Genomic DNA, 26710 nt, shown 5'->3' on the forward strand with positions numbered 1-26710 from the left:
TTCTGAGACATCCCAGGGCCGATAGCAAACGGCAGGTGCGTATATAGACCCGGATAAAAGATCGATGTGTTATTTGCGATCGGTAGTTAATGCCACAAGTATAAATGGAATTAGCCATGGAGAAGGTAGACAGCAGGCAGGTGAAGAATGTGCTATGGTGCTATGGTGTGAACATTTGTGTCCTTCCCAAATTCATATGTTGAAATCCCAGCCCCCAATGTGATGGAGCCTACTGGGGGGTGACTGAGTTATGAAGGCAGAGCCCTCGTGAATGGGATCATAAAAGGGCCCGAGGGAGCGCTCTTGTCCTTCCACCCTGCGAGGGCATGGCGAGAGGGCACCGTCTGTGAACCAGACACAGGGTCTGCTGCCACCTTGATCTTGGACTTCTCAGCCTCCAGAATGTGGGAGACAAATTTCTGTTGTTTATAAGCTACCCAGTTTATGGTATTTTTTTATAGCAGCCTAAATAGATTAAGAGAGAAAGTAAGGAGATAGAAACAATAAAATACAGGCAGCTATTTTGAGAAGTTGGGCTATAAAGAAGGAGGCATAGGGAGGAGAGTGAGGACCAAGCAAAGGGTTTTCTCTGTTTTCCTTCCTCCCTGTTCCCTCTCTCCTCCTTCTCCTCCTCCTCCTCCTCCTTTTTCTTCTTATTCTTCTCCCCACCCCTTTTAATGATGGGACAGAATTGCATATATTTAAAGGCATAGAAAGGACTCAGTGGAGAGGAATTCCTCATCAGCACAGGAAGATTCCCGAGAGGGTGGCAGCACACGGCATGGGATAAGCTGGGGGCAGGAGAGGGGGAGGCAGGGCGTGTGTCATTGTATTTGCTTGGTGTTGGAAGCTGAGGGACTTCCTATCTGGTGGCTGTTATCTTCTCTGACGAGCAGGAAGCAAGGACCTCAGCTGACAGTTGGGGCTGGGAGGGGGTGTGGAGGCATGGGGAAAATGGAGAAGGTCTGGAATAATTATGGAAAGGGGGAAGAAGCTTTCCAGGGAAACCAAGAGAATTTCTGCGAGGACCGAAGACATTTAATGCCTGCAGACCATGACTTTATAGCAAGCCGGTGTGCCTGGCTCTCAGACCCCTACCACCAGCACGCACTCGGCTATTCGGGTACAGCTGCAGAGAGAGTGTGTGGCTGGCTCCATGCAGGGCTGGGTGATCAGAAATGAGGGACAAAGGAATTTAGGGTCTCAGCAAAAATGTTACTGAATGATAAGCTGTGGCGTGTAAGGTGGAGATAGGGGCGAAGTCAAGGCAGGACAGGATGGCTGACAGGGAGAAAGCAGAGGACCACAGCGGGGCTGGTGGGAACAGCTGGACCACAAAGCTGGACGGTCAGGGGCTGGTTGAGAGCAGGATGCTTGTGACAGTCTGGAGGCCAGAGGCGAGGCAAGGAAACCAACTTCTAAGAGGGTGGCAGGGTCCAGAAGGAACGGTCTCTCCTTTGCGTCTTGTGGTCTCTACTCCAGCACAGAAGCTGGGAGGGGCAGCTGGAAAGGGGATCCCGAGGCTAGAAATGGGCAGCACAGCCGAGCAGGGCTGGAAGGAGCGGGGTCCTGAGACCACGTCCTGAGGGTCGGTCAAGGACCCTGGGGAGGCTTGGCTGGAGGAGAGGAGCCGCAGGGCATCGTGAGGCCCTTGTGGGACCGTCCACGGGGAGCAGAGCCAGCCCTATTCTGTGTGGCCCACGGGGCAGAGCTGCAGCCCGAGAGTGTCAGGGAGGAAGGTTCTGGCTCTGGTTCCATTCTAAGCAGGAACTGTCCTGCGGCCCATCCTGCCCGGCCACAGGGTGAAGACTGCCCGGGAGGTGGCGAACTCCTTGCCCTGGGACAGTCCCGCTGAGGCCGGGTGCTCAGAGGGCCAGGCTGACCTGGGACCCCTCCAGCTCTGGCGTTTCAAGTGGCCTGGCCTGCTACTCTCACGTTTCTGCTGTGAGGGTGGGAATGATCCAGAAGGCGCGGCAGAACCTCCAGGGGGCCGGTCTTCCCCTCTGAGCTGGGCCTGCTGGTGTCCCGGGCTGGGGCTGCAGAGCGGAGGCTGTGGGGACCCTTATCAGGTCATCTCCCGAGCCCCGTCAGCGCAGGGGTCCGGCTGTTCTCATGAGGCTGCCTGGGATGCCACGCGTGGCCCCGGCTGCGTCACCTCGGGTCCGGGAGGTGGAGCGGGTGGGACAGAGGGTTCTGTGGCCCCTGCCCTTTCCCAGTGGGGCAGAGCCGGGACGTGAGAACCAGCCAGCGGAAGCGTAAATCCAGCCAGAGCTCGGCTCTCATCTTTTCCGAGATCCCACGCTGGGTGTGTAGCCTGGGGGCTCCCAGGGGCTGGGGGGATCTCCGGAGACAAGTGGTGCTTAGGGTTTCTCTAAAAACAGCCCCCAATCCCACTCTCCGTGACAATGACCCCGAGGAGATTCAGGCATTGAGCCTGAGGCTGGGGTGGCCAGGGGAGTCGGGGGTCGGGGGAAGAAGGCTGGTAGCACGAGGGGTCTGGTTCGTGCAGCTCTGAAACCTGCAGGGATGTATTCCCGGCATCAGTAGTTTAGTGGAAAACTCTTGCCTGCACAGGGGAAGGTGGAGAAGAGGTAGAAACTGGACTCAGGGAAGCCCAGCGCTGGGGAGCTCACCGTGTCTGCGCCAGCCCCGCTTCCGTCCCCAGAAAGCAGATGGGGGAGCAGGCGATGAGAGCCAGGTGGCCACATCTTGCTCCCGCCTGTCCCCCTTCCTGCTCCCTGCTCTCTCCCCGTCCCTGGAGGGCCCCGGCTGTCTCTGGAGGAATTTTTCCATCAGATGGCAACTGAGCTCGGCAGAGATGAGCAGTTGGGGCCTTGAGAGGGAAAGGAAGGCCCAGACTGGAGTTTCGTAACTGCGCAGGGCTGCCTTGTGTGGGTGGCCCCTCCGAAGGATGATTACTCAAGAGCTCTGGGCGAGGGGCGGGCACTGGGGTGGGGAGAAATCAGCATCTTTCTCATTTCTGAGAGCTGTTTGTTCTGGGGACCTTAAAGGAACAGGAGTTCAGCCCCAGGGTTGGGGTGATCCTAACCCGAGGCGTGTTCAAGTGGTCACCCAGGAAAATTGAAGGCAGTTTGCACAGGTCTTGGGAGTCACAGGGGCCTGAGGGAGGAGAGGATTGGCAAGGGGGCCGGTGGCTTGGCGGGACAGCTTGGTCCAAGGGTGTTTCTGAACTGAGATGCACCCAGTGTGGTGGGAAGAGACACCATACCTTGAGGCATGAAAGCTAGAAACATAGAAAACTGTTTTTCTCCAGTGGCATCAGAGGTCTGTTTTGTTATCAAAAAAGCTCCAGCTAGGAGGTCCCTTTTCCAGGGGTGGGTGTGGCAGCGCAGCAGCTCAGCGGGTTGGGGTAGGGGATGCATGATGGAAGAGTGGTGGTCCCGATGGGAGGGTGCTAGGGGTTTGTGTGCTGAGTGTCACCAGCAGAAGCATAGCATAGGTGGGGGTGGCTGTTAGGGAAAGGGGTTGTACTATTAAAGAAACATTATCCAACGCCACTTGTCAAAGCATGGTAAGGAAGACTTTATTCAGGACCATTGCAATAGATACAGGGACAGCAACAGGGTCTTGCCGTGGGGTGTCCAAGGAACTGCTATCAGTGGGGAGTGACAGCCACAGAGCCACATGGAACAGGTCGCTCATCAACTCCCAGCCTAATTCCAGAAACACCTCCACTCCCCAAACAGTTCCAATACAGAGGAGTCCCTTATTGGACCAAGTGCAGACATTTGTCCCAGTGCAGACATTTGTCCCACAGATGGCCCAGGCAATGAAAAGCTAGGAAGAGAAATGGCAGCCGCACCACCTGGTTATGTCAATATTGCAAACATTGACGGGACTCTTGGAAAAGTTACGCAAATGGATGTGGCCTTGTTTGAGATGAGCCAGTTGGATTAAAAAGAAGAGGACAGCTCAGAAGAGTGTACGGAATCCGAGGATGACAATGACAGCATCCCTTGTGAAGTCAACAGAGACAACATTAACCTTCTCAGTTCTAAAGGTAGAAAAGGCAACATTGAAATTTTGGACAGTCTGGCAAGTAAGAAAAAGAACTAGTGAAATAAATGATCTGAAAAGAAACAAACAAAAAAAGTCAAAACTCAGGATTTGTATTAATCATAATTAAATCACTGCTCACTGCCCATCATGATTACATTTCCTTTCATGAGTAATTTTTTGCTTTTCATTAAATTCTTCATTGCCCTTTTCCATTTTTTGTTTTTCTATAACCTTATAAATTCTGGCCACAAGAGAGATTTGGGGGGCACCTGAGTTGCAGTGAGCACTGGCAAGGCCTGAAATGTGGTTAGAGGGACCCACACCACACACAAGCACATGCATGTGAACATGCGTGTGGTTTCTCGTGTTTACCCCTCTCGCATATACCCTCACACACACAGGCCTGCTTCCTACACCGGAGGACACGTCTCAGTCCCCTGAACCTTCCAGTATACACATACGCTGAACACACACATGCGCCCCTCCCCTCTGCCCATACTTAAGGCTCTGAGGAAGGGTAAATGGAGTCACAGGACATTTTGTAACAATTGGGCTGGCTAAGAGCCAGGGACTCACCAGCCTTTTCCTACCCACAGACTTCGTCAGAGCAAGGACTGGTTCCAGGGCTCCCTTCACAGAATAGGTACCGAGTTTACGATTCCTCTCCTAGGGGTACAGAGACACACCCCAGGGTGTTTGGGGATAAAATGCCCTTCCAAACAACATTACACGCTGTCATGACGTGCTATGACATGAGCTCACAGCGGTATTGATAATTTCAGAGCCTGGAGGGCGGTTTCAAGGGTAGAGAAGGGGGGGCAGGTTGTCATGTTCCCATGGCAGCCTAGCTCATTGCCATAGCAACACAGCTCTGCCTCCGTCCTGTGGAGTCTGGTTCTGTAATGGGTGGAACACCCTGACGCCTCACAGTATGGGGGGAGGTCCCACTATCCCTCTGGAAAAGAACATTTTCGCCCTAGGCCAAGCAGGAGAGGGGTACCCCGAGGGTGTCAAATAGGGCTGGGTTTTCTGGTGGGTAGGAAAGTGGATTTCCTGGGGTTTCCCTACTGACAAACTCCATACCTTCCCGCCGTGTCTCTTCTTTCAGCTGTTGGACCCCCAAGTCCCTGTGAGGGGGACTGTCCTTTCTTGATATGACTCAGATGGAAGGAAACCCTGCCATCTCAGAGGGGCATGACAATGCAGAGGGGAGACAGACCCCGGTGTCAGGAGAGCGTCAGCTTGCCACGTGCTTGGCTGTGTGCCTTGAGTGACTTATTCATCTTTCTGAACTAGAGTTCTGCCTGTAAAGCCGGGGATGATAAACGTCCACCTCCCCAGGTGGTTACGAGGATGAAGGGAAGTGACACATGTAAAGTGCCATCCTGGGCCTCCCTGGGGGAAGGTGAATGGCCTCGTCCACTGTCGATGCCCCTTGCACTTTAGCGCCTTGGGGCCAAGGCCCGGCAGAGGTCTGCCTGTGGGGCCGGTGGACAGGGCAGTGGTTGGCATCATCTTGCAGATCAGACTGTCCACCTGGCTGATAACGTCCCTGGGAAAGGGGAAGGTGCTTAATTGTCCGCCACCACTCGCCCCACCCAGTGCTACTGTGGGGTAGCCCATGCCCCTTGGCAAAATGTTACCCAGCCTCAGAGAGGTTAGGTTTAGGAATTCAGAGGATGGCTTCAGAAATTTTTATAGAAGTTTGCTATTGCTGAAACATCCAAGCAGCATCCAATTTGGGCTTCTCTTTAGTTGGTGTTTTCTTTTGTTTTTTGAGACAGAGTCTCATTCTATTGCCGGGGCTAGAGTGCCGTGGCGTCAGCCTCGCTCACAGCAACCTCAGACTCCTGGGCTCAAGCGATCCTCCTGCCTCAGCCTCCCGAGTAGCTGGGACTACAGGCATGCGCCACCACTCCCGCTAATTTTTTTTTCTATTTTTAGTCGCCCGGCTGATCTTTTCTATTTTTAGTGGAGAGGGAGGTGGGGGGTGTGGGGGGGCGCGGAGGGTGGGGCTCTCACTCTTCCTCAGGCCGGTCTCGAACTCCTGACTTCCAGTGACCTGTCTCCTCCTCCCAGAGTGCTGGCATTACAGGTGTGAGCCACCGCAACCGGCCCTCTTCAGTTGTTTTTAAAATTTTCAGATCTTCAATGATCCATTTTAGCTGTATTTTTTTAAAGTATTGATCTGCAATAGATTGGGGAACAACCTGTTCCTTCATCACATCTAATTTAAGAAGCACTGACCTTGACCCCGGAGGCAGCTGAAAACCCGGCTGGCTAGCCAACTGAGCGGAGCAGGGGAACCATCTCTTGCAAAAAGTAGCCACAAACCGCACGTCGTGCGCTGGCAGCATTTCTTTATTGCCTCAGGCCAGACGCTCCAGAGCCCCCTCCGCGCGCCCCGTACCCCCGCCCCAGTCTCGCGCGCTCCGGCCCGTCGTCCCGGGTTTGAGGTTCATTGGCGCCACCTGCGCCCTCGGCCCCCCGGGGCGGCCTGCCGCTTGCCGTAGCGCAGGCCGAAGGAGTTCCAGTTGTAGGCAGACAGGTCCTTCTCCCGCTGCACCAGCACCGCGCCCCGGGGCGCGGGGATCAGGCGGCTGCGGGGGGCGCACGGGCCGGGCCGCTGGGGCCCCGCGGAGCTCTCAGGCGGCGGGCACAGCGGGGCCCCGCGAGGGCTCAGGGCGGCGGCCGCGGGCCTCCTCTCCGCGCACCGCGCGCTCTGCTCCCAGGGGGCCGGGAGGGCCTGGGGTCGCAGCCGCTGGCCTAGGACAGAGAGCACAGGGAGATGAGACGGGGCCCAGGAAAGGTGGCTTGGGAACACCCACCCACATCCCCGAGCTACGCTTCCCTTTCTTCCCCTGACCTCTAGGAAGCTCAGCGCTCCATGCAGAACCACCATGGTCTCAGCTTGTGTGGTTAGGCCGTTTGCGCTTCCCTCTAGCTTTGATTTCGAAAGTTTGCCGGAATTATCTTAAGTAACTTTTATATTAAATGAGTTCCTTTTAGGAAACATACAGGGTAGAGCTTGGGAATGAGGAAGACCATGGTGCTTGCTGGACGCTGGGCTCTGGCCCCCTGCTGCGCCCACTGCCCGGCTCCGCCGTTGGCAGCATCAGGCTCCCGCTGGACTGGGAGCTCCTTGGGGTGGGTGGGGACACGCTCCTTCACCTCGGAATCTTTCAGAGTGCTCGAAACGGTGGCTGGCGCATAGTGGGGCCTCAGTAAATGCTTATGAAAAATGTGTAGTAACAGAAATCAAAAAAGCCAAATTCATTCTACTCCCACCCACCTATGATCCAACCCTGGTCTCTGATAACAATAATTGTGACCCCCTAATAAGCTACAGAAAGACTCAATGAATAACAAATTACTCAGCTGAGCGTAGGACCTGGAAAAAAGAAAGAACAGAAATTATCTAGGTCGCCTTAACCGGCTCCCCTTCCCCACTCCAGGTATAATTTCTCTCCTTCACAGTAGGGGTTAACAAGGCTAATTTGGAAGGCACTTCACATACAAGGCTCAGTAAGTTCACTCTACTTTGGGGAGTAAAATAGGGCAACAGTTGAGTAGACAATGACCCTCGCCAGTTGTAGCAAGAGATTAGTGGCAATGAGGCCTGGTGTGTGAGTGGGTGTGCGTGGGTGTGTGTCAGGGACTCAAGCTGGCTTTGAGCCCTGCTCCTCAAGGCCCTGGCGCGCTTTGGAGAAGAGGAGTGTGGACAGAGTCCGGAGATAAAGACAATCTGCCTAGGAGGCTCCTCCCACCTTGCCCAGGGCCTGGCTGGGATGGGAGGGAGGATTCCTTCCCCGTTACGCCCACTAAACCAGCAGAAGGATAGCTGCTCCGGCGACTGCTTGTGGCCTTACCTAAAACCTTTTGCCAGAAAGAGCCAACAGTTTAGTGTCCCTGGGCAGTGGTGGGGTTATTCTCTGGAGCATCCTCCCTCACCCAGAAAAACGCCTGATCCCAGGAAAGAAGACACTCTTGGCAAAGGACCCCTGGGGCTGGGCTCTCTGGGCTCTCGGCTGTCTTATGGGATGTACAATGTTACCAAATGTGTAGAGAGGATGCCCTGAGCCCCACAGCTAGAGGAGCTGAGCTGCAGAGAGGCTGAGCTATGTTTGTCCAGACAGCCGACACCACGAAGTGTTCACACCCACAGCCCCTGACAGGGGGACTCGCACTGCTCTAGCTCGTGCCACCCAACAGACACGCTCTTGGGGCGCTCTCACGCCTGCCGGGTTTCTGCGGTGTTTGAGTGACTCCGGGGGAGTCTTTCCCCCTGTTTGGGCCTCAGATTCTCCAGCTCATCAGTTCCCCAGTGAACTGCTAAGGTTGACAGATCCTTTTGTTTAGGTTCTTTTTTTTTTTTTTTTTTTCAAATTCCCCATAAAGGATCTGAGGTCACTGATAAAAGAAAGTTGCGTGTTACGTTCCTTGCCAACATCTGCACAGAGAGGAATTTGGCACAGGGCAGAGAACACCGTGTGAGAAAACCAGGAAGCAGCCTGGTGGCTAACAAGCATTTAAATCCAGGTGAGCAGACGGATGCCCGTGGCAGAGGCAAGCATGGCTGGCTTGCAGGGTTAGTGGGAGCCTTCAATGAGTTGCATGTGTGCCAGTCTCAGGTGTCCACCAAAGGCAGTGTTGAACTCATGTCAGTACTCTAGCTGTAGTCAGGAAAATATGGTAAATCTCGTTCTGCAACAACTCACTTGCTCCCTCCCACCCCTCTTCACAGACAGTGCGTACCTGTGGGTCTAGGATTCTCCACAGGTGCCGCCTTTTCCAATGGATCCGCCAAGGAGGTGGCACAGAGGAAAAGCAGTAGGTGCCAAGAAACCAAGCAGTTCATCCTGGTGAGCAGACGGGTCCTAGAAGTGTCCCGAGGCCGAGACAGAGAGAGGGAACGAAGACTAGGTCAGGCACAGGATCTGGGCTGGATGCTGGGGCCAGAGCCCAGTGTGAAAGTGTGAGAGAGAGGAGGCAGCCCCCACCCCTGGAGGCCCCCAGTGGAGAGATAATCTAAACAAATACATCAGGGAAATGGGATGGAGACCGCTTGCACCGTGTAGTCAAAGCTGAATTCATGCTAGGTGGGGATCATCCAGGAGGGCTTCCTAGAGGAGGTGAGGCCAGTAAGGTTAGGAAGGAAAGATCCAATTTGGTGAAAGGGGTAGGACTGTTCAGGTTGGCCAATGGCCACGGTTTTGAATCTCAGGTTTGCTTGAGAGGAATGTTGGAGAAAGGCAGGGTTGCGATGCAGCGTGTGGGAGTGACTGGGGAGGGGGGAAGTGGGGCAAGGACTTCAGGTGCTACATGGAGGACTGAGGTGCCAACATTGTCTCTGGAGCCTGGGAGCAGGCACTCTTCCCTGCGTGCTGGGTTCTGCCCACATCCACGACTTTCTGTGTCCCAGGCTTCCCAGGAGAGCGTGCCTTCTTCAATCTGGCCCTGTCCCTTCCTGCCGTAATAGAAACTTAATTCTTTTCCTGTTCTAAGAAAAAAGGCAGAAAGAGGCAATTATCTTGCTCTCTCTCGTAGCCCCTCACAGCCTTAAAGACCGTCATTAAATTGTCTTATTGCCTATAATTCAGGGAAGAGAAAAACCTTTCCCTGATTTATCAGGTCAATTGTCTTCATAGTCTATTCTCTGTGGCTCCGAGAGGCCGTGGATTGAATTGGCCTCATCATTTCAGCTGTTGCGGGGGGGGGGGAGGCTGCGTGCCCTGACCCTTCACACAGCCCCTTTCCCTCCCCCCATGCTCCCTGCCCCCACCCCCCCACCTATTCCGGCTCCCAAGTGCAATTTCTCTTTGAAAAAGTCATCAGACACTTAGAGATAGCCCAGCAAACACGATTAACACATTGACTGCCCTGTGAGTTGTATTTGACTCAGGCTAGTTTTGACCCCGGGGGGCTCGTGAAGCAAAACCCTGCAATTGTTTCATGCAAATCTTACTTGTTGATGTTCTTATTGTTACAATGAATATTGACAATTTAATTCTAAAAATGTGGATTGTGTTGCACATAACTCATCCACAGAAAACAATTAAAAATAACAGGAAAGATCGTTTTGTTTTAATAAAACACCATGGCCCCAGGGAAAGAAATTTTTTTTCCAATGTGTCAGTCTGTGTGTTAAAGACAGACTTCTGGGGAGGCAGGGGCACGGCAGGTTGAACAAAAGGTTGTCCTGGCCCAGCATACAGTCTGCAGCCCCTCTCCATGGGCAAGGGGCAGGTGGGAGTGTCATTGTGCCCACAGGCTCCTAATGGCTGCTTGGGCCCTTGCATCCCTCTGCTCTCGCCCCCTCCCTCTCCCCACTTTACCCCCCACCACCCCCAGGACTCGGCCAGGGAGTAAAGAGTAGGAATCCTGAAACGGCTCAGAATACTCTACTCTGGCTCCAGCTCTGCCCTTGTTCCCTGTGACGTGAGCAAGTCACCCCACCCGACACCCCCACTCCGCCTCCAGGCCTCACAGGGCTGTCTGTGAAGTGAGAGGACTGGATCAGATTGGCTTCCAGCTGCCTGCTCAGATGGTTACTTGTCCTTGCAGACATTGATTCTGTGACCGCAGCCGTCTGCACCTGCTGTAGGCCCAGGGCCAGGGCATGGAATAGAAAGCATAGAGGGCGGGATCCATCCATTAAAGAGAACAGCGTGGCAGCATTTCAGACCGAAGATGCACAGGGTCCAGGTGGGTTTGGAAATCATTGCCCGAGCACTGACTAGGTGCTGGGGCTGTGCTGGGTGCTGGGGGTGCACAGGTACGCTAAGACACAGGGTTGCTGCCCCCTGAGATCTCAAGTCTAGTACAAGAAATTGACCTATAAACAGACCATTTCAAAATAACACCATAAATGGCACACTGGCTGCACGTGAATACTTGGGGCTCTGGGAGCCTGGGGGAGCCCGACCTGGAGGGTCAAGGCAGGTTTCCCTCAGAGAGGGGGTGCCTGGGCTGTTTCTGAGCGTGAGCTGACCAGATGAAGAAAGGTTCTCAGAAGGCGTGCGCAGCAGCAGGGGTGGCACGGGCTTGGTGCCGGGTGCTGGGGCTGGGTGTGGAGGGAACCTCAGGCCCTCCAGCCAGACAAGAGGGTGGAGCCCACGCAGGGCTTCATCCTGGAGCGGGCTGAGCCAGACAGGGGTGTGTGCAGACATGCATTTCAGGCGGAGCGTCCCGGCTGCCCTTGCAGAAGCAGGCTGGGGAGCGTGGGGGGCGGAGAGCAGGCAGGGGGTGGGCAGGGAGGGCAGCTGCTCCTTCCCACGCCACCTCCCCTGCAGGGCCTCCTCCCCATGGTGGATGGCACTTGCCATGTGTGCCATGGGGGACTCTGCCTGTCTCCAGCACACACACACTGCACAGGCACACGTACACACACCACACACACTTCCACATACACCACACACATGAACACATACAACACACACCACATATACACACACATGTCATATACACAAACACATACAACATACACCATGTACACATACATATACACACAGACCACACACACCCCTCTGCATGAGACACATACATACAACACACACCACACACATATACATACATATAAATACATATAAACCCCCCACATAACACACACCACATATATATGCATACATATATACACATACACACCACACACCCCCCATATACACATGCAGATGCACATACACACCACACACACACATACACACAGATTCCCTCAATTCCTAGTGCACTGCCCAGCCCACGAGAACTGTCAGCATCCAGGGGCCATGAGCGGCTGCCCTGCTGTGGATGGTTTTCGTGGTTCCCCGCACTCTGGGGGGGTTTGTATCTGGTGGATGACACAGTCCAGGCATGCCTGGAAAGCTTTTGAAGTGGGGTGGCCCCTGGTTCTTAGGGCGGCACTTAGTGTAGGGTGTGTAGGTAGGCTCGTAGTTCCCATTCACAATTTGGGGAAATTGCTCAGAGGAGCCCCGGTGAGCCCATGAACCCTGAGGGGTTCCCCAGTTCCCCCTAAAGCCTTCTGTGGCCTCCATTCGCAGCCACAGAGAGTTTATTTATTGTTTTCATTCCTTCTATAGTAAGAAAGAGCCCTTGGGATGCCCCGAGTCCTAGCTTCACAAATACAGTGCAAGTCAGTGCATTTGCCCAGGCATCCCAGAATAATCTGGCCGAGCTGGTCATCAGGAAAGATCAGGGTCCCCAACCCAGCCCCCTTTGCCTGTCTGGTGCATCTGTCAGTCTTGGAAGGAATTCCCTGCTCCCGCTCTGGGGGCCCCGGGTCAGGGCAGACCCCTCCCCGAGGGTGGACGCACAGTGCACCTACCTTGGCTCGGTGGTCCTGGCCCGGGTGGGAGCTCGGCAGGGTCTCTGAGGTGACGAGACTACCTGGGTGGCTGAACACCCAGAGGGAGGGAAGCCGGGCTCCTGGGCTCCCTCTCAGCAGCTCCCTGATCACATCCCCTTTTATAGAGCCAGGGTGACGTCTCCAAGTGTGAGCCCACCTCTGCCTGCTCTCCCTCCCCCTCGACCCTCCCGGGAGGGCACCCTGCCTGCTGCCTCCGCCCCCGGCTCTCCTGGCTGCAGCTGGCCTCCTCCCCGACAGAAGCTGTCCGGGGCTGGCTTTCCAGTTCTCACTGGTTCCTTCCATCCTCTGCCACCCTTTTCCCACCCACACCCCCTCAGCTGGAGACCCCTTCTCCCCAAACAACGTGGAAAGGGGCTGCTTGAGGAGTGTGTGTGAGGGAGGGTGTCAGTGTGAACCCAGAGCCGCGGGCACACCCAGTCTGAAGCGGCCACGGTAAGGACATGAAGGGGAGAGGAGAAGGGCACAGGCTGGCTTGGGGGGCTGCTCACCCCCCACCCGCGGCCCACTCCGAGAGAAAACCAGGTCAGCTCCCACTCTGTGTCCTGCGACTGGCGGGAAGGGTGGGGGTTCCCTCCTTTTTCCGTCCTTCTTTCCTTCTTCCCTTCTTCCCTCAGTTACTGAGCGCGTGCTCAGCACAGGGTTTTGGGATGAATGTGACATAACATGGTCAGATGGGCGAGACAGGTATGTACGCAGCAGCTCTAAGGAAGGAGAATGAAATAGATATACCTGGGAAGTGCGGGGCGGGGGAGGCAGACAGGTGAGTTCCGCACATCCAGAGAGGCTGCACCTGGGGCCCCGCCCCGTTGTCCCATGGCAACCGCCACCATGCTGTTTTGTGACTGCTTGGGTACAGCTCCTTGAGAGCAGGGACAGGCCCTCCTTCCCCTCGTACGTGCAGAGAGAGCCCTCAGCAGGTATTTGCTGTTAATAAATGCATGCTTTGCACGTGAGTCGAGTCTCCTTGAGCCTGCAAGAACTCCCTTTACCCTTGGACAAGGGGATCCCCAAGACAGGGACCATTTCTTCTATCAGACTGGGGGGTCTCTGAAGGCAGGGGCTCCCCGCACAGGAAGTTCCCCCAGCACAAGCGCTACCTGGTTGGTGCTCTGTGCAGGACAATCGCCTAACGGTTGGGCAGCCCTCCGACAGCGCGTAGGAGCAATACCCGCCACTGGGCTAGCGCTCACCGCTGACAGGGGCTGGCAGACGTATTGTGGCACTCATCAGGACTATTGAACACCGGGATAAAAGTGATGGCCTGCGAGAACAGGACCGACCCCTCATAGACCACAGCTTCGCCACGTGCAATGACGTGTGTGTGGCCTGCCCGGAGGCGGGGGGTGGACTTAACGGGCTGGAGACACCCACTTTGAGTCTCAGACACACTCACGGCTTGGGAATTTAATCTTCACTTTCCCTCCCATCAGTAGAGGGTGGGGCTGTGATGTCAGCGCAGTCTGGTCTTCCTGGGGCCTGGGCCTCTCCTCCCAGCAGTCCTGGCAGCCTCTCGAGCTGCTTGAGGATTCGAGGCCACTCAGCTCCATCCTTGCTTCTGGGCTCGAGGCGGTCCGACGTGCAGGGAAGTGAGTCAGCGCCGTGCGGGGGTGGTCCCCACTTTCCCTCCAGCCCCTTCCACCAAGGATCCAAGTTCAAGGAGCTCATCTCTGTTGTTCAGACCACTGAGCTGGTGCCTTGAAGCCTGCGGAACAGCTGTGGGAGCCAAGGATCATTACTCCAGACAAAGGCTGGGGAGCAGACTCAATATCCAGGTTATTACCGAGCCGGCCTTGAGAGCCGGGAGCTGCGCCAGGCACAGCTGCGGGGAGCGGGCGGCGGGGGATGTGCCCAGCTGGCGGGCACAGCCAGGTGCTGGCTGGAGGGTCCCGGGCTCCTCAGAGAGCCCATCTTCCGTCAGGTGCTTCAGAGAAAGGGAGGGGCAGGGGCTGGGATCACGGGCCATGCCTGCCTCCAGGACAGGACAGTCTGCCACCTGCTTCCCTGCTGTCGCTGGCTGTCACGCATCCTCTCCGTGCCTGGGCCCAGACTCAGCCAGCTCCCCAGAAACCTCAGGCACCTCCCGGCTGAGTCTGAGTGGAGACTCCGGACAGTCCCGAGTCTCCGTTTCTTTGGTTCTAACGAGGAGCTACTCATTTAGGCGCAACTGCCCACAGGTGGCCTCACTTCTGTGTCCTTGTCAAGTGCAGAAGGTGCGGGGAGGAGAAGGGGAGCTGAAGGCTGGCAGACCTGGGCTAGAGGTCTGGGGGCGGGTGGGGGGGTCCGCTGCCCCTGGGGCAGCAGTTTTACCAGGTCCGTGTGCTTCCCCCTCCCCAAGGCACCCCCACCCAGCCACGAGCCACGAGCCACAAGCCACGTGCATGATCTGCTTACCACACTCAGGAGGGGGATGTTGGCAGCGTTGCCCAGGAAGCCAAAGACGACGGGGAAAAAGCCCCTAGGAGCAGAGGGGAGGAGGGAGGATCAGTGATGGCCCAGGAGGGGAGGAGGAGGGGAGCAAGCCTGAGGTCCCCCAAAGGCTCAAGCTGTGGCCCTGGGCCCCAGGGGGCAGGCTTGGTCCTGCACTCCTGTTTTTGAGAGGCAGCCAAGTGAAGTGGTTAAGAAGGAAGTCCCTGGGGTCAACTCCCGGGGTTCAAATCTTGGCTCTACCACTTACTGGCACTGGCTACACTTGGGCAAAGCCCTCGACATCTCTGAATCTCAGTTTCCAGCCATAAAATGGAGCTGATGATAATATCAATAGCATCTACAGGGCAGGCCCTTACACAAAGAAATGCTGGTTTGTATCACGGTTACTCTCACGCTCACTACTGCTCTGGCCGGAGCCCCCTCCTCCTCCCTAGCCTGGGCGGGCAGCTGCCCAGGGCGGAGGCTGAGCTCACAGTTGCGCTCCTCGTGCCTGGCGCCCCCCCAGGCAGCCTCGCCTGCATCCCCACCGTCAAACCCACGAGGGCAAGGCCTGGCGTGGACACGCGTGTGCGCCTTCACAGGGCACGGCGACACTGAGGTGGGCTGGGAAGGGAGCCATGTGCGTAGTGGGTGAGGGAGGAGATTAGAAACCTGAATTCTGGCTGCGCCACCTGCTTTCCTCGCGCCTCAGTTTCCCAAGGCTCCACTGCATTCGGAGGTCCCTCATAGCCCCATTTTTTCCTTCCCCTACTATGCTGCCACAGGTGTCTTTGTCAAGGTTTTCTTTTGGTTTGAACTCCCAAATCTGCAGTGGCCCCAGCCCGCTTCTAAACCCGCCCCCTCTCTCTCTCTCTCTCCATCCATCCATCTATCTATCTATCTATCTATATTTATTTATTTATTTTATTATTTTTTTTTTCAGATAGGATCTTGCTCTGTTGCCCAGGCTGGAGTACAATGTTGTCATCATAGCTCACTGCAACCTCCACCTCCTGGGCTCAAGCGATCCTCCTGCCTCAGCCTCCTGAATAGCTAGGACTACAGGCGTATACCACACCTGGCTAATTTTTATATTTTTTGTAGAGACAGGATCTCACTTTTTCTTAGCCTGGTCTCAAACTTCTGACCTAAAGTGATCCTCCCGCCTTGGCCTCTCAAAGTACTAGGATTACAGGTGTGAGCCACCGCACCCGGCCCTAAGCCCTCGATAAATGGTAACTCTTGTCAGAATTTATTGTCTTCCCTACTAAATTGCAAGTTCCTCAGGAACTTTCTCCTGGTTCGTGGTGCGACATCCCCGCACCTAGCCCTGTACTTGGCATGTCATAGGTGCTTATTATATGATGTATTTGATGGTTTGAATAAATGACTGTTTGAATAATGACATATTTGAATACTGAATAAGCAGATGGCAGACGGGTGAGAAAAGGGAGTTTCTTGAAGCCACGTGACCTGGTGTCTCTGAGGCCCAGGCCGTTCAGGCCAATCGGGGTGTTTTCAAGGCTCCCCCAAGCAAGCTGGGGCTCTGTGAGAACCCAGGCATTCCTAACCCCCCATGATTTCCCATGATTTAAGCCACGATTCTTCCAGATCCTGTCACCCCCATCACCCCATCCTCTCCATGGCACCCACAGACACACAGTCTTCACTCCCGCCCTGCTTCCCCCCGATACCCTTTCCCTGCTTTCCCTTCAGCACGCCCAGTGTTCTCTTAGATCCCACCCGCCCCCCAAGCTCTGTCTTGGGTCCTGCTTCCTCTAGGTCACCTCCCTGGCCTCCCCTCTGGGCTCCCACAGCCCTGGCAGTGGCCACACGTCATCACGGAGGTCCACCCTGCCTTTTACAGGCTCGGGGCTGGCACAGGATGGGCCAAGGGGTGTGGAGCCACGAGCCAGAGACACCTGGGTCTCCCGCATGCTGGCGATGAGACCCACGTGGGAGCTGGGGCGGGGCAAGCTCTCTGAGCGTGGGTTTGCCCGCCTGCTGAGCAGGGAACAATCCTACGGTGGGCTGTGCGGATGAGATGAGATGACGATTGTGACTGTGCCTGGCAAATGTCAGCTCTCTGCCCTTCCTCTCCAGCTGGTCACTGGGACTTGAGGGCAGGCCCTGTGGCTCTTCCCGGGTGACAGGCACAGCCCTGGGAACACAGCAGGTGCTCAGACCGGGTTTGCCGAAGGATGGGCTGATCCCGCCAGTGCGGCCCTCAGCCCACTGCTGGAGGGGCCTCTCCCAGGCCTGAGCGGAGGCCTGTCCCCAGCTCCAGCCTTCTGTGGCTCTCCTCTGCTGCAGGGCAGAGTCCCCGCTTCTGCACACCCTGCCGGGGTCATCTGAGCTACTCAGACGCCTGGCGGGTCTGTCCAGAGCGGTAGGGGTTTGCACTCACTTGAACAGGCTAAAGAATCCGTAGGTTTCCAGGCACATGCCCAGGAGCGGCCAGCGCAGCAGCACGATAACCACGCCCCCCAGGAAGAAACTGGTGCCCTTGAGTTTGTGCCGCTGGAAGAAGAATGTGAACGTCCTCTGCAGGCCGATGACGAAGGACAGGCCCGTCAGGAACAGCAGCTGTGGGGGAGGGAGAGGAGTGTGACACAAACACACCCACCCCGCTAGGAGTCGGGGGCTCGGGCCTGGCGGGGGTGAGACGTGCCACCTCCTCGAGACATGTCAGCGGGCGCCCAGCAACGCGGCAGAGCCCCGGAGCCTCACGGAAGTCGGGCTGGCTGGGAACAGGCCAGAGGCAGGGGGAGGGACGAGGGGAGCTGGGAAGGTGTCCCGTTTCCCGCCCAGTTCCTTGGATCCTAAACCCTTCATACATGACTTCGTCTCATCGAGCCTCCCAGGGAAGACGGACAGACAGGGAGAGTCTCCCCATCCCACAGGGGGAAAGACTGAGGCCTAAACAGGACAGGCAGCCACAGCCGAAGTCACACAGAACGTTCGGGGCTCCACAGCCCCTAGACTGACACTCCAGGCCTGCACTCGATGGCCCCATCCCGTCCCCTCTTTGCCTTGGCTCCTAACGACCCCTTAAGAGTGCCCAGGCGCTCGTCAAATTTAACTCTGGCTTTCTTCCAGCATGTCCCATGCTTCCCCTCCCCGGGTCCTTACCTTTCTCTTACTGTTCCACGCCCCCCACCACCACCATTTCCTTCGCAAATTCCTTCTCGCCCTTCTCCAGCCGGGTGCGCTCGCTCTCCTCTAAGCCCCTGGTTTCATAGGAAACGTGCTCATCTGGTTGTGACTTTACCACTGCCCCGCCCTCCTCCGCAGCCGCACACGCACGCGCTCTACCGTGCCCTAGACGGTGGGATGCAGGCGGCAGAGACCATGCCCGAGTCATCTGCAACCCCCAGGGCCCGGCCCAGAGCTTGTCGTGAGAATCCAGGTGCTCAGATTCTCTGGGCAAGCAGGCTCTGCGGTCCATCTCCTGCCACCCTCATGTGCCCGCCCTCTGTGAGTTCTGGCCCCTGGCTGGGCATGATCTGCATGAACTTGGGGCCGGCTCTGCTGGCAACAGAGACCTCAGGAGGGTTGGGGCAGGGGAGCACATGGGGTGGGGAACTCACGTTTCCGAAGGCCAGGAGCACCGAGTCAAAGTACAGGAGTATCCCGAAGAGGATGAAGAAGATGCCGAAACCGGTGATGCCCACGCCAATCTCTGCAACGGGCAGGGAGGTGGTGGGGTGGAGTGGGCTCTGGGGGCAAAACTTTTCCCATCGCCACAGGACAGTCACCCTCTGTGGGGGGGCCTCCATTTCCATCCAGCAATCTCGACTTCCCTGCTCCCAGGGGGTGGTGGGATGGAAGGGATGGGGAGGATGGAAATGAAGGTGTGCCCGGCACCTGGCTCCGTGCCGGCCTCTTCTATACACGATGGCCCTGGGGAGAAGCTGGGCTCCAGCGATCCTCCTGCCTCAGCCTCCCAAGTGGCTGGGACTACAGGTACTTGCCACCATGCCTGGCTAATTTTTCTATTTTTAGTAGAGACAGGGTCTTGCTCTTGCTCAGGCTGGTCTCGAGCTCCTGAGCTCAAGCGATCCTCCTGCCTCAGCCTCCCAGAGTGCTAGGATTACAGGCATGAACCACCACACTCGGCCCTTTGCCCATTTTTAAATCAGGTTGTTCTTTTTGTTGTTGAGTTGTAAGAGTTCTTTATATATCCTGATATTAACACCTTATCAGATATATAATTTGCAAATATTTTTTCCCATTCTGTAGGTTGCCTTTTTACTCTGTCGATTGAGTTCTTTCATGCACAGGAAGTTTTAATTTTGATGTAGTCTGATTGATCTATTTTTTTTCTTTAGTTACTTGTGCTTTTGGTGTCATATCCAAGAAATCATTGCCAAATCCAGTGTCACAATTTCCCGTATGTTTTTTTCTAAGAGTTTTATAGTTTTAGTTCTTATGTTTAGGTCTTAGATCCATTTAATTTTTGCATATGGTATAAGGTAAGAGTCTGATTTCATTCTTTTGTGTGTGTGTGTGTGTGTGTGTTTATATATATATATATTCTATATATATATATATATATACAGTTTTCTCAACATTTGTTGAAAAGACTGTTCTTTCCTTATTTAATGGTCTTGACACCTTTGTTGAAAATTTTACTGGACTTGTTAACTAACATCTTAGAATTGAGCCATATAACCTCTATGAAATTGTTATTATTACCACGTTTTTATAGGTAGTTGTTAAAAGTAAAGGGGAAAATTACTCTGGCTGTTAATAGGCAGGACTGTAAAAACAAAAGATTATTCAACTAGAGTTACTGGCTAAATTATATTTACAATTGAAAGAAAATCAAACAAGACAATCATCTTCTGGGTAGTTAATCCTTTATAATCTGTTACGGTACAGATTTTAAGAGGATTAGGATCAATTCCAATACAGAAATAAGGTCAAAGTTCTCCTCTAAATCGCTAAAAATATAGAGATGAGATTTATCGTTTAAATTATAGACCAAAACCTCACTCAACTCATAGTCCAGTAAACTGCCAGTCTCACTGGGTCTCACTCTTGGCAGAAGCCGGGTTTTGTTAGGACCCAGGGCAAGGTCATTTCTTTCAACACATCACCCCGCTGCCCAGAATCCGTTTTGTACCAATGGCAGATTCCTCCTGTTTCTGACAAACCTTCATGATCTATCTGGGCTTGTTTCTACGCCGCCTCCTCCTGCCTGCCTGAATTAAATCTCTCAGAACCCAGGACAGCTGGGCAGATTACAACCCCGTAGGCCATTATGAAGGTTGTGTTCTTCCTTCCACAATGCATGATGCTTCTGTCCTCAGAGGCAGTAAGTCGAGGATCTAGAAGCACATCTGCTTTAATGTCATGATAATTTTGTGCAGGCTAGGATATTGTGGAGGAAGACCACAACTGTAGTTGTTTAACCTGAATGATAAAGGTGTTTTAAATTTTTCTGCTTGTTATAAAATACCTGTTATTTGCCTACACCTGCCACAAAAACATGCCCTGGGTTCCAGTTCTGACTACACACCCTTCTTTCTATCTCCCTTAGAAGTCTTTGTGTGAAAACATAATGTGAATATTTTTCATTGTGTTTTGTTGAACCATCCATATGTCCATCCTGTACGCCCTTAGGAGCAGCCTCATACTCCTTTGTAGAAACAGCGTGTTTATCGGATTTACACCTTCATGTCTTCCCTCCTACGTTGCACTTCCTTCTGCAACAGTGAGGCTGGCACGCACAGTTATCCCCCTCCGACTTGTTTGACACTCTTCTTCAAGGGCTGGTGCAATTCTAGAACTTTCCTGTGACGGGGCAGCCTTCTGTGTGAGCCACACTTGGTGCTTCCAGCGTCCAGGGCAACACAAAGCCCCACGGAAAAGGGCCAGAAGCTGTGTTTCTCGCACACAAGCTTCCTGCGCCTCGATAGTCGCTGCCCGGAGTGGCAGGTGTGCCTGCAGTCCGCCAGGTGGGGCAGCGCGCCCCCTGCTGGACGCGGCCTCGGCTGTCCCCGCTGCGCCCCCGGGAAGCCGCCGGGCGGCGGAGGTCCCGCTCCAGGGCGGCCTGGCTCTCCAGGGCGCCACCTAGTGGGAAGCGGGGCCCTCCCCGGACCTCAGAGACCCACCGGCTCTAGGGCTCCCGGGCAGGCGCGCTGGTGCCATTTAGCCCCTTGCCCTGCGGCTGCCGAGCCGCTGCCAAGAAGAGCCCCCAGCCCGCAGCCTGATGCAGATGAGCCCGGCTTCCCCAACTCCGCCCTTTGCAGCTCGCATTGACGATGCTGCAACGTCTTTCTTCTTCCAAAAGGGCAGCTACAGCTCCAAGGAAGCATCGCATGGAGCTAACAGATGGGTCCCTCTGGCTCCAGGCTGTGCAATCAGTCTCAGAACATCATTCGATGCTTTCCTTTTCCTTTTGCTTTTTAGTTAAACAATCCCAAATGCACAGAAAAGTTGCAAGTACACTACTACGCTAATCCTTTTCCTGAACCATTGAGAGTAGTTGCCGCCTGATATCTCATCGCCCCGGGATACTTTGTGTGGTTTTCCTTCTTTCTCCTAGACAGCCAAGATACAACCGCCAAAACTGGGAAATTAACGTTCATACACGACTATCCTCTAACCCTCAGACCCCGTTCAAGTTGCATCAGCTGTCTCGATAAAATCATTCATAGGAAGAGCCCAGCTTGTCATCACGTGTCACCTTGAATTACCATGTGCCTTTAGTTTCCAAGTCTGGAAAAGTTCCTTGACGTGACCTGATACTCTGGAGGACTTGGGCCAGTTATTTCCCAGCTGCCCCTCCATTTGGCTTTGTCGGATGTTTCCTCACTATAGATGCAGGTTATGCACCTTAGGCAGAAATAGCAACAAGATGTGATGTTATGTTCTCCTTGCATCCCAGTAGGTGATGCATGATTTCAATTTGCCCCATTACTGAGGATGTTTCTTTACTCTTAAGATGCTGTCTGCCAGGTCTCCCCACTGTAAGGTTATTCTCCACCCCCTACCCCTACCCCGCAGGGATGCCCCTCACCCTACTTTGCCTATGACACTGTGCACCAGGCCACCCCCAGTGTGAACCCCCTTCTCACTCAGCTGGGGCTCTGGCATCCCACTCTGGGTACCACAGCCTCCTACCCCCACCCCGCCACTGTCTTTTCCACCTGATGGTTTGAAGACTGAATCGTTCAGGAAGAGCAAGGAGGGAAATGAAAAGAAGAAGGACTTTCATTCACTTTTCAGAATTAACAACAGTGGGTAACAGAATAATGAACACGCTGTGCCAGGCACAGTCTAAGTACTTCAGGTACGTTAATGCATTTGCTTTTCATAACTACCTATGAGGTAAGTACTGCTATTAGCCCCATTTTACAAACAGAACTGAAACACAGAGGTTAAGTCACTTGCCAGGGGCACACAGCCAGCAGCTGGCAGAACCAGGGTTTGAACCCAGACGTCTGGCTCTAAGAAGTGCCTTTAACCAACCCAGTCCAGTCTACTTCCACGGAAACTGCTTTGCATTGGCCATTAATGACCTCCATGCTGCCAAACGCGAGGGACAGGTGTCAGTCTCCATCTCTCAGCGCCGACCACGCCCTTGTTGGAACAGCCTGCCTCTCCCCCCACCTTCCTGGCTGGGAAAGAGCCGCTGTAGCTGCGTTAGTCTCCTCTGCCCGCCCCTGCTTCTCGCTTCCTCTTGGAATTTGAATTGTCAGGGCTTGGAACCAACTCACTTCTCTTCTCGTCGTGTTTCACACGTATCCCCATGCTTTAAATATCTCTGTGTGCTGACAGTGGTGATGTTTGTGTCTCCAGCCCGGGCCTCCCCGCGAGCTCCTGAGCTCACACCCAGCCGCTTACTCGGCACATCTGCCTGCTTTTCTCTCAAGCATCTTGAACTCGACAGGTCGCAAATGGAGCTATTTATCAGTATCTTCCTTCAACCTGCGCCTCGCTTGTTTTCCCCAGCTGAGTAAAAATGTCACCACTCAATCCCCAGCTCAGTTTTATTGCTGCTTCTTCCAAAATGGATCCTGGAAGCGTCCAGTTCTCTCCATTCTTACCATTGGATTCCCAGACACCGTTGTCTCTTTCCTGGACTCCTGCAGCAGCCCCCATTTAGCCTCCTGCTTCACTGTTGTTTGTTTTCTTAGAGACGGGGTCTCGCTCTGTCACCCAGGCTGGAGTGCAGTGGGCGATCATAGCTCACTGCAGCCTTGAACTCCTGGGCTCATCAATCCTCCTGTCTCAAACTCCCAAGTGCCTGGGACGACAGGCATGCATACACCACCACACCTGGCTAATTTTTCTTATTTTTGTACAGATGGGGTCTTGCTATGTTGTCCAGGCTGGTCCCAAACTCCTGGCCTCAAGTGATCCTCCTGCCTCGGGCTCCCAAAGAACTGGGATTACATGCAAGCCACCACCACGCATGGGCTCCTGCTTCATTCTTGCACACTCCCCGTCCTCCTCCACACAGCACTCAAGGATCTTGAAGCACAGACAATCCCATCACGTCAGTGTACTGCTTAGCATCCTTCATGCTGCCTCCCGAGCTTAGAATGCAGCAGAGCCCTCTCATCGCACCATGGCACAGCGGCCCTGCTTGACAGGGGCTGGGCCTACCCATCCTCCCTCCTCCTCTGCCACTGTCCCTCCTGCCTGCCATGCTCCCACCACACTGCTCTTCATTGCCTCTCTGTGAGCCTTCCTGCCTCAGGGCCTTTGAACATGCAGTCTCCTTATTCAGAACACCCTTCTTCCCGCTTGTTACCTGACAAACACATGCTCATGCTTCAGGTCTCAGCTCAATTGTCAGTTCCTCAGGGAAACCTAGTCCACACTCTGTCCCCTGACCTAAATCTGGTTCCCTCATTTCTCTCTCTCACAGGACTTAGCACATTCTTCACAGGCTTATCACATTTGGTAACAGTGTACTTGCTTGCAGGCTAATTGGTTTGCTACATTGTCAGCGTGCCACTGGCTCCGGCCTCAGCCCTCTTCTCTCTCTGTTTTATCCCCCAGGTCAGTGGTTCCCAACCAGCAGCAGGGGGTCAGGGGTGGAGAATGAAGGAGGATGATTTTGTTCCCCAGGGGATATTTGGAAATGTTTGGAGACATTTTTGATTGTCACAATTTGGGTGGGAAGGGGGTGCTCCTGGCACGTAGCAGGTGGAGGCCAGGGATGCTGGTAAAATCCTATATCATACAGGACAGCCCCCCCCCACAACAAAGAATTACCCCACCCCAAAGTGTCAGTAGTGGGGAGGCTGAGAAACTGTGCCCTAGGTGGTTTCATGGACTTTCATTGTTTGAAATACCATTTCTATGGAGGCAACTTCCAGATTTCTCTCTCCAGCCCAGGTCTCCGTCTGGAACTCGGGACTCCTGCCGGCAACTCAGCAGCAGGAACTGCTAACTGCCGGCTTGACATCTCGCCCAGACGTCCAACAGCACGAGCAAACTCAGACGGCTAAAACCCAGCTCCTGCTTTCCTTCCTACTCAGTCCTTCCAGGATAAAAATATAGGAGACATTCTCCACTCCTCTTTCTCTCGCACCCCACATCCCATCCTTCAGCAAGCCCTGTCTGCAGTTCCCTCAAGACAGAGCCAGCGTGGAGCTCTCCCACCCCCTCCCTGCCAACACCCTGGCCCTCCACCGCCTGCCGCCCAGGACTGGCCTCCCTGCCGCTCCCTCGCCCTCCATAGCCTGTTCTCAACCCAGCACTCAGAGCGATCTTTTAAACATACAAGTAGAACTTCTCACGCCTCTGCACAAAACCCTCCAGTGGTTTCCCATCTTATGTAGTGGGCTGTAATGGCCTGTAAGTCTCTATGTGGTCTGACCCCTCAGGGACCTCCCTGACCTGAATTCTTAGAGTCTAAGAGTCTAAATCAGACTCTCCCCTCTACTAGCTTCACTTTGGCCTCCTTATTCTTCTTCAAACACCCCAAGTATGCTAATGCCTCAGGGCCTTTGCACCATCTGTCCCCTCTTCCACGAACATTTCCCCTCCAGACTGCTGCATGGCTTTGCTTCCTCACTCCCTGCAGGTCTCTCTATGATGGGCACCTTCCCTAACCGCCCTGTGTAAAACAGCAACCCCTCCCACCCCGACCTCCATAGCCTTCTTATCCTGTTTTATTTTTGTCGGGAGGACTTATTACCAAGTGACATACTACATTTTTATTTCTTTATCTGTTAACCACCTGTCTCCCCTCTCTAGAATGTAAGCAGGGAATGACGTCTGTTTCATTCACGGTTGTATACTCTGTGCTCAACACAGTGCTGGGCACAGAGAGAGAACGAGAGAACATCACCACCAGTTCAGCAGATGAGACGCCAGGGCTCAGAGGCTTTAAGGAACTCACCCAAACCAAGCCCACAGGGCCACAGGGATTCCCACCAGCCCAGACCTCCCTACCCTTCCCCACAGGAAGGGAGAGGAGGCTTAGGAGTGAGGATCTGGTGGTTTGGGCAGGGGAGTGGAGAGTAGTTTCCTCTAAGAAGGGACCCTGGGCCAGAGCAGACATTGAGGGTTTGTGGGGAAGGATGTCTGAATGGGCAGAGGCCTCCTGAGCCCACCTTCGGGGCATCCCAGGTCTACGAATCCTGGACTGGAAAGAGCTCAGCTTGGCCGGTGAACTTGCCAGTTTCCCCAGGCACCAGGCTCTGGCTACCTGTGGCCCAGGGCAAGGCGGGAAAGCCACACACGGCCCGGGCCCCTGCCTCGAGGATGCCAGCACAGCAGCTCCCGGCCCTGGCTCCAGAGGTCAGTCTGTGGGTTCCTAAGAGAGAGAGCCCGGCTGGGAGGGGCAGGTCTCCACCCACCCCAGCCTGTGTCCCCATGGCAGCCCCTCCCTCCGGTCATTCCACTCACTCTGCCACTCGGTGATGGAGATCATGCTGCACTCTGCCTGGGGGACCCTCCGGCTCAACGCTGGCAGGCGGGCAGCGGCCGAGGGGACCGAGCCTGTACATGGTCACAGGAAGCTGACCCTTGGCAAGTTGTGAAATGAGCCTCTGGTAAATCATTAACTCCCCCTCCAACCCTGCCCCCCAACACACAGATGGCCCCTTAAAGTCACAGTTTCCCTCCTCCAGTTCCTCCCAGAGGGTACTGCCCCCTCCACACGCCCCACCCGCCAGACAAGGCCGTGCCTGCCTGACCCTGTCCACGCACCCCCATGCCTGAGGCTGAGTTCAGGGCCTCCCACGTCCTCGACACAACTTGGATTGTATGTGGAAGAATGGGGGCCCACGTGCCCAGGTCCCTGGGGGTGCCCAGCTTCCTTGCTTGGTTTGGTGGAGGGTGTGTGAAGAGTTGGAATCTGTGAATCTCTTTGGAAATGTACTAAATTCATCGAGTCAAATTTTTCCTTGTTATTACACATACTGGACGCTAGGGGGCGACGAGCAACTGAGTCAAACCCGTTGCTGACCTAATGGCTGAGCCGCATTCGGTTAAATCAAGGGCAAAAGTGCCACAAGGGAGTTAGACACAAGGGCTTCGACCTCCTTTGCCCCAGCGGTGTCCAGCTTTGGACTGTGAGGTTGAGCTATGGAAGACAAAGCCTTGAATTTGGGCTAGAGTAAGGCTGGACAACGCAGGAGGCCTGGTTCTAGTCTACGCACCAGCTGTGTAGACATGGGTGCATCCTTTCCTCCTCTGTGGGACAGGAGGGGCAGTCAGCCCCCAATGTCCCTTTTCCCACTGCAGAGCCGTGGTTCTCAGCATTGCAAGAGCAGCGTCTGCTTTGTAATGTCTCCGCTACCCAGAAATGAAGTCCATAGATGATAGGACTGATCTACACACATCATTTTAAAAACTCAGATAAAGCTAACTATAATAATTTACAATAAAACACAATGTCTCCTAATATAGAAATGCTCAGAGAAGACTTATCAGAAGACATAAGGAAAATAG

At 54.5% G+C, this 26710-nt stretch overlaps 2 protein-coding genes and 1 pseudogene across 4 annotated transcripts; 1 reads left to right on the forward strand and 2 right to left on the reverse strand.

Annotated features, from left to right (window-relative positions):
- The first annotated feature begins 3529 nt into the window (after positions 1–3529).
- Positions 3530–4077, forward strand: LOC123627104 (annotated as a pseudogene).
- Positions 4078–6424: 2347 nt separating this feature from the next.
- On the reverse strand, positions 6425–13709 carry KISS1 (KiSS-1 metastasis suppressor). Of its 3 annotated transcripts, none has more exons than XM_045536102.1 (3): positions 12871–13709; positions 8776–8897; positions 6425–6786 (listed from the first exon to the last, which is right to left on the reverse strand). In XM_045536102.1, the coding sequence occupies exons 2-3, from the start codon at positions 8876–8878 to the stop codon at positions 6479–6481; spliced, it is 411 nt and encodes a 136-aa protein (XP_045392058.1). In that variant the 5' UTR covers positions 8879–8897; positions 12871–13709; the 3' UTR covers positions 6425–6478. The 3 variants fall into 3 exon arrangements, 2 of the variants coding, with proteins under 2 accessions (XP_045392058.1, XP_045392057.1); XM_045536101.1 differs by lacking the exon at positions 12871–13709 and adding an exon at positions 12341–12832; XR_006731048.1 differs by lacking the exon at positions 12871–13709 and adding an exon at positions 6887–8693 and having other exon boundaries at positions 6712–6786; positions 8776–8865.
- A 57-nt stretch (positions 13710–13766) lies between these two features.
- Positions 13767–25835, reverse strand: GOLT1A (golgi transport 1A). The gene is made up of 5 exons (XM_045536103.1): positions 25664–25835; positions 18379–18470; positions 17196–17374; positions 14774–14837; positions 13767–14095 (listed from the first exon to the last, which is right to left on the reverse strand). Exons 1-5 carry the CDS (start codon positions 25686–25688, stop codon positions 14057–14059), a joined length of 399 nt encoding a protein of 132 aa, XP_045392059.1. The 5' UTR covers positions 25689–25835; the 3' UTR covers positions 13767–14056.
- Between the last annotated feature and the right edge of the window lie 875 nt (positions 25836–26710).

This window comes from Lemur catta, chromosome 23, assembly GCF_020740605.2.
Source record: "Lemur catta isolate mLemCat1 chromosome 23, mLemCat1.pri, whole genome shotgun sequence".
Lineage (NCBI taxonomy): Eukaryota > Metazoa > Chordata > Mammalia > Primates > Lemuridae > Lemur > Lemur catta.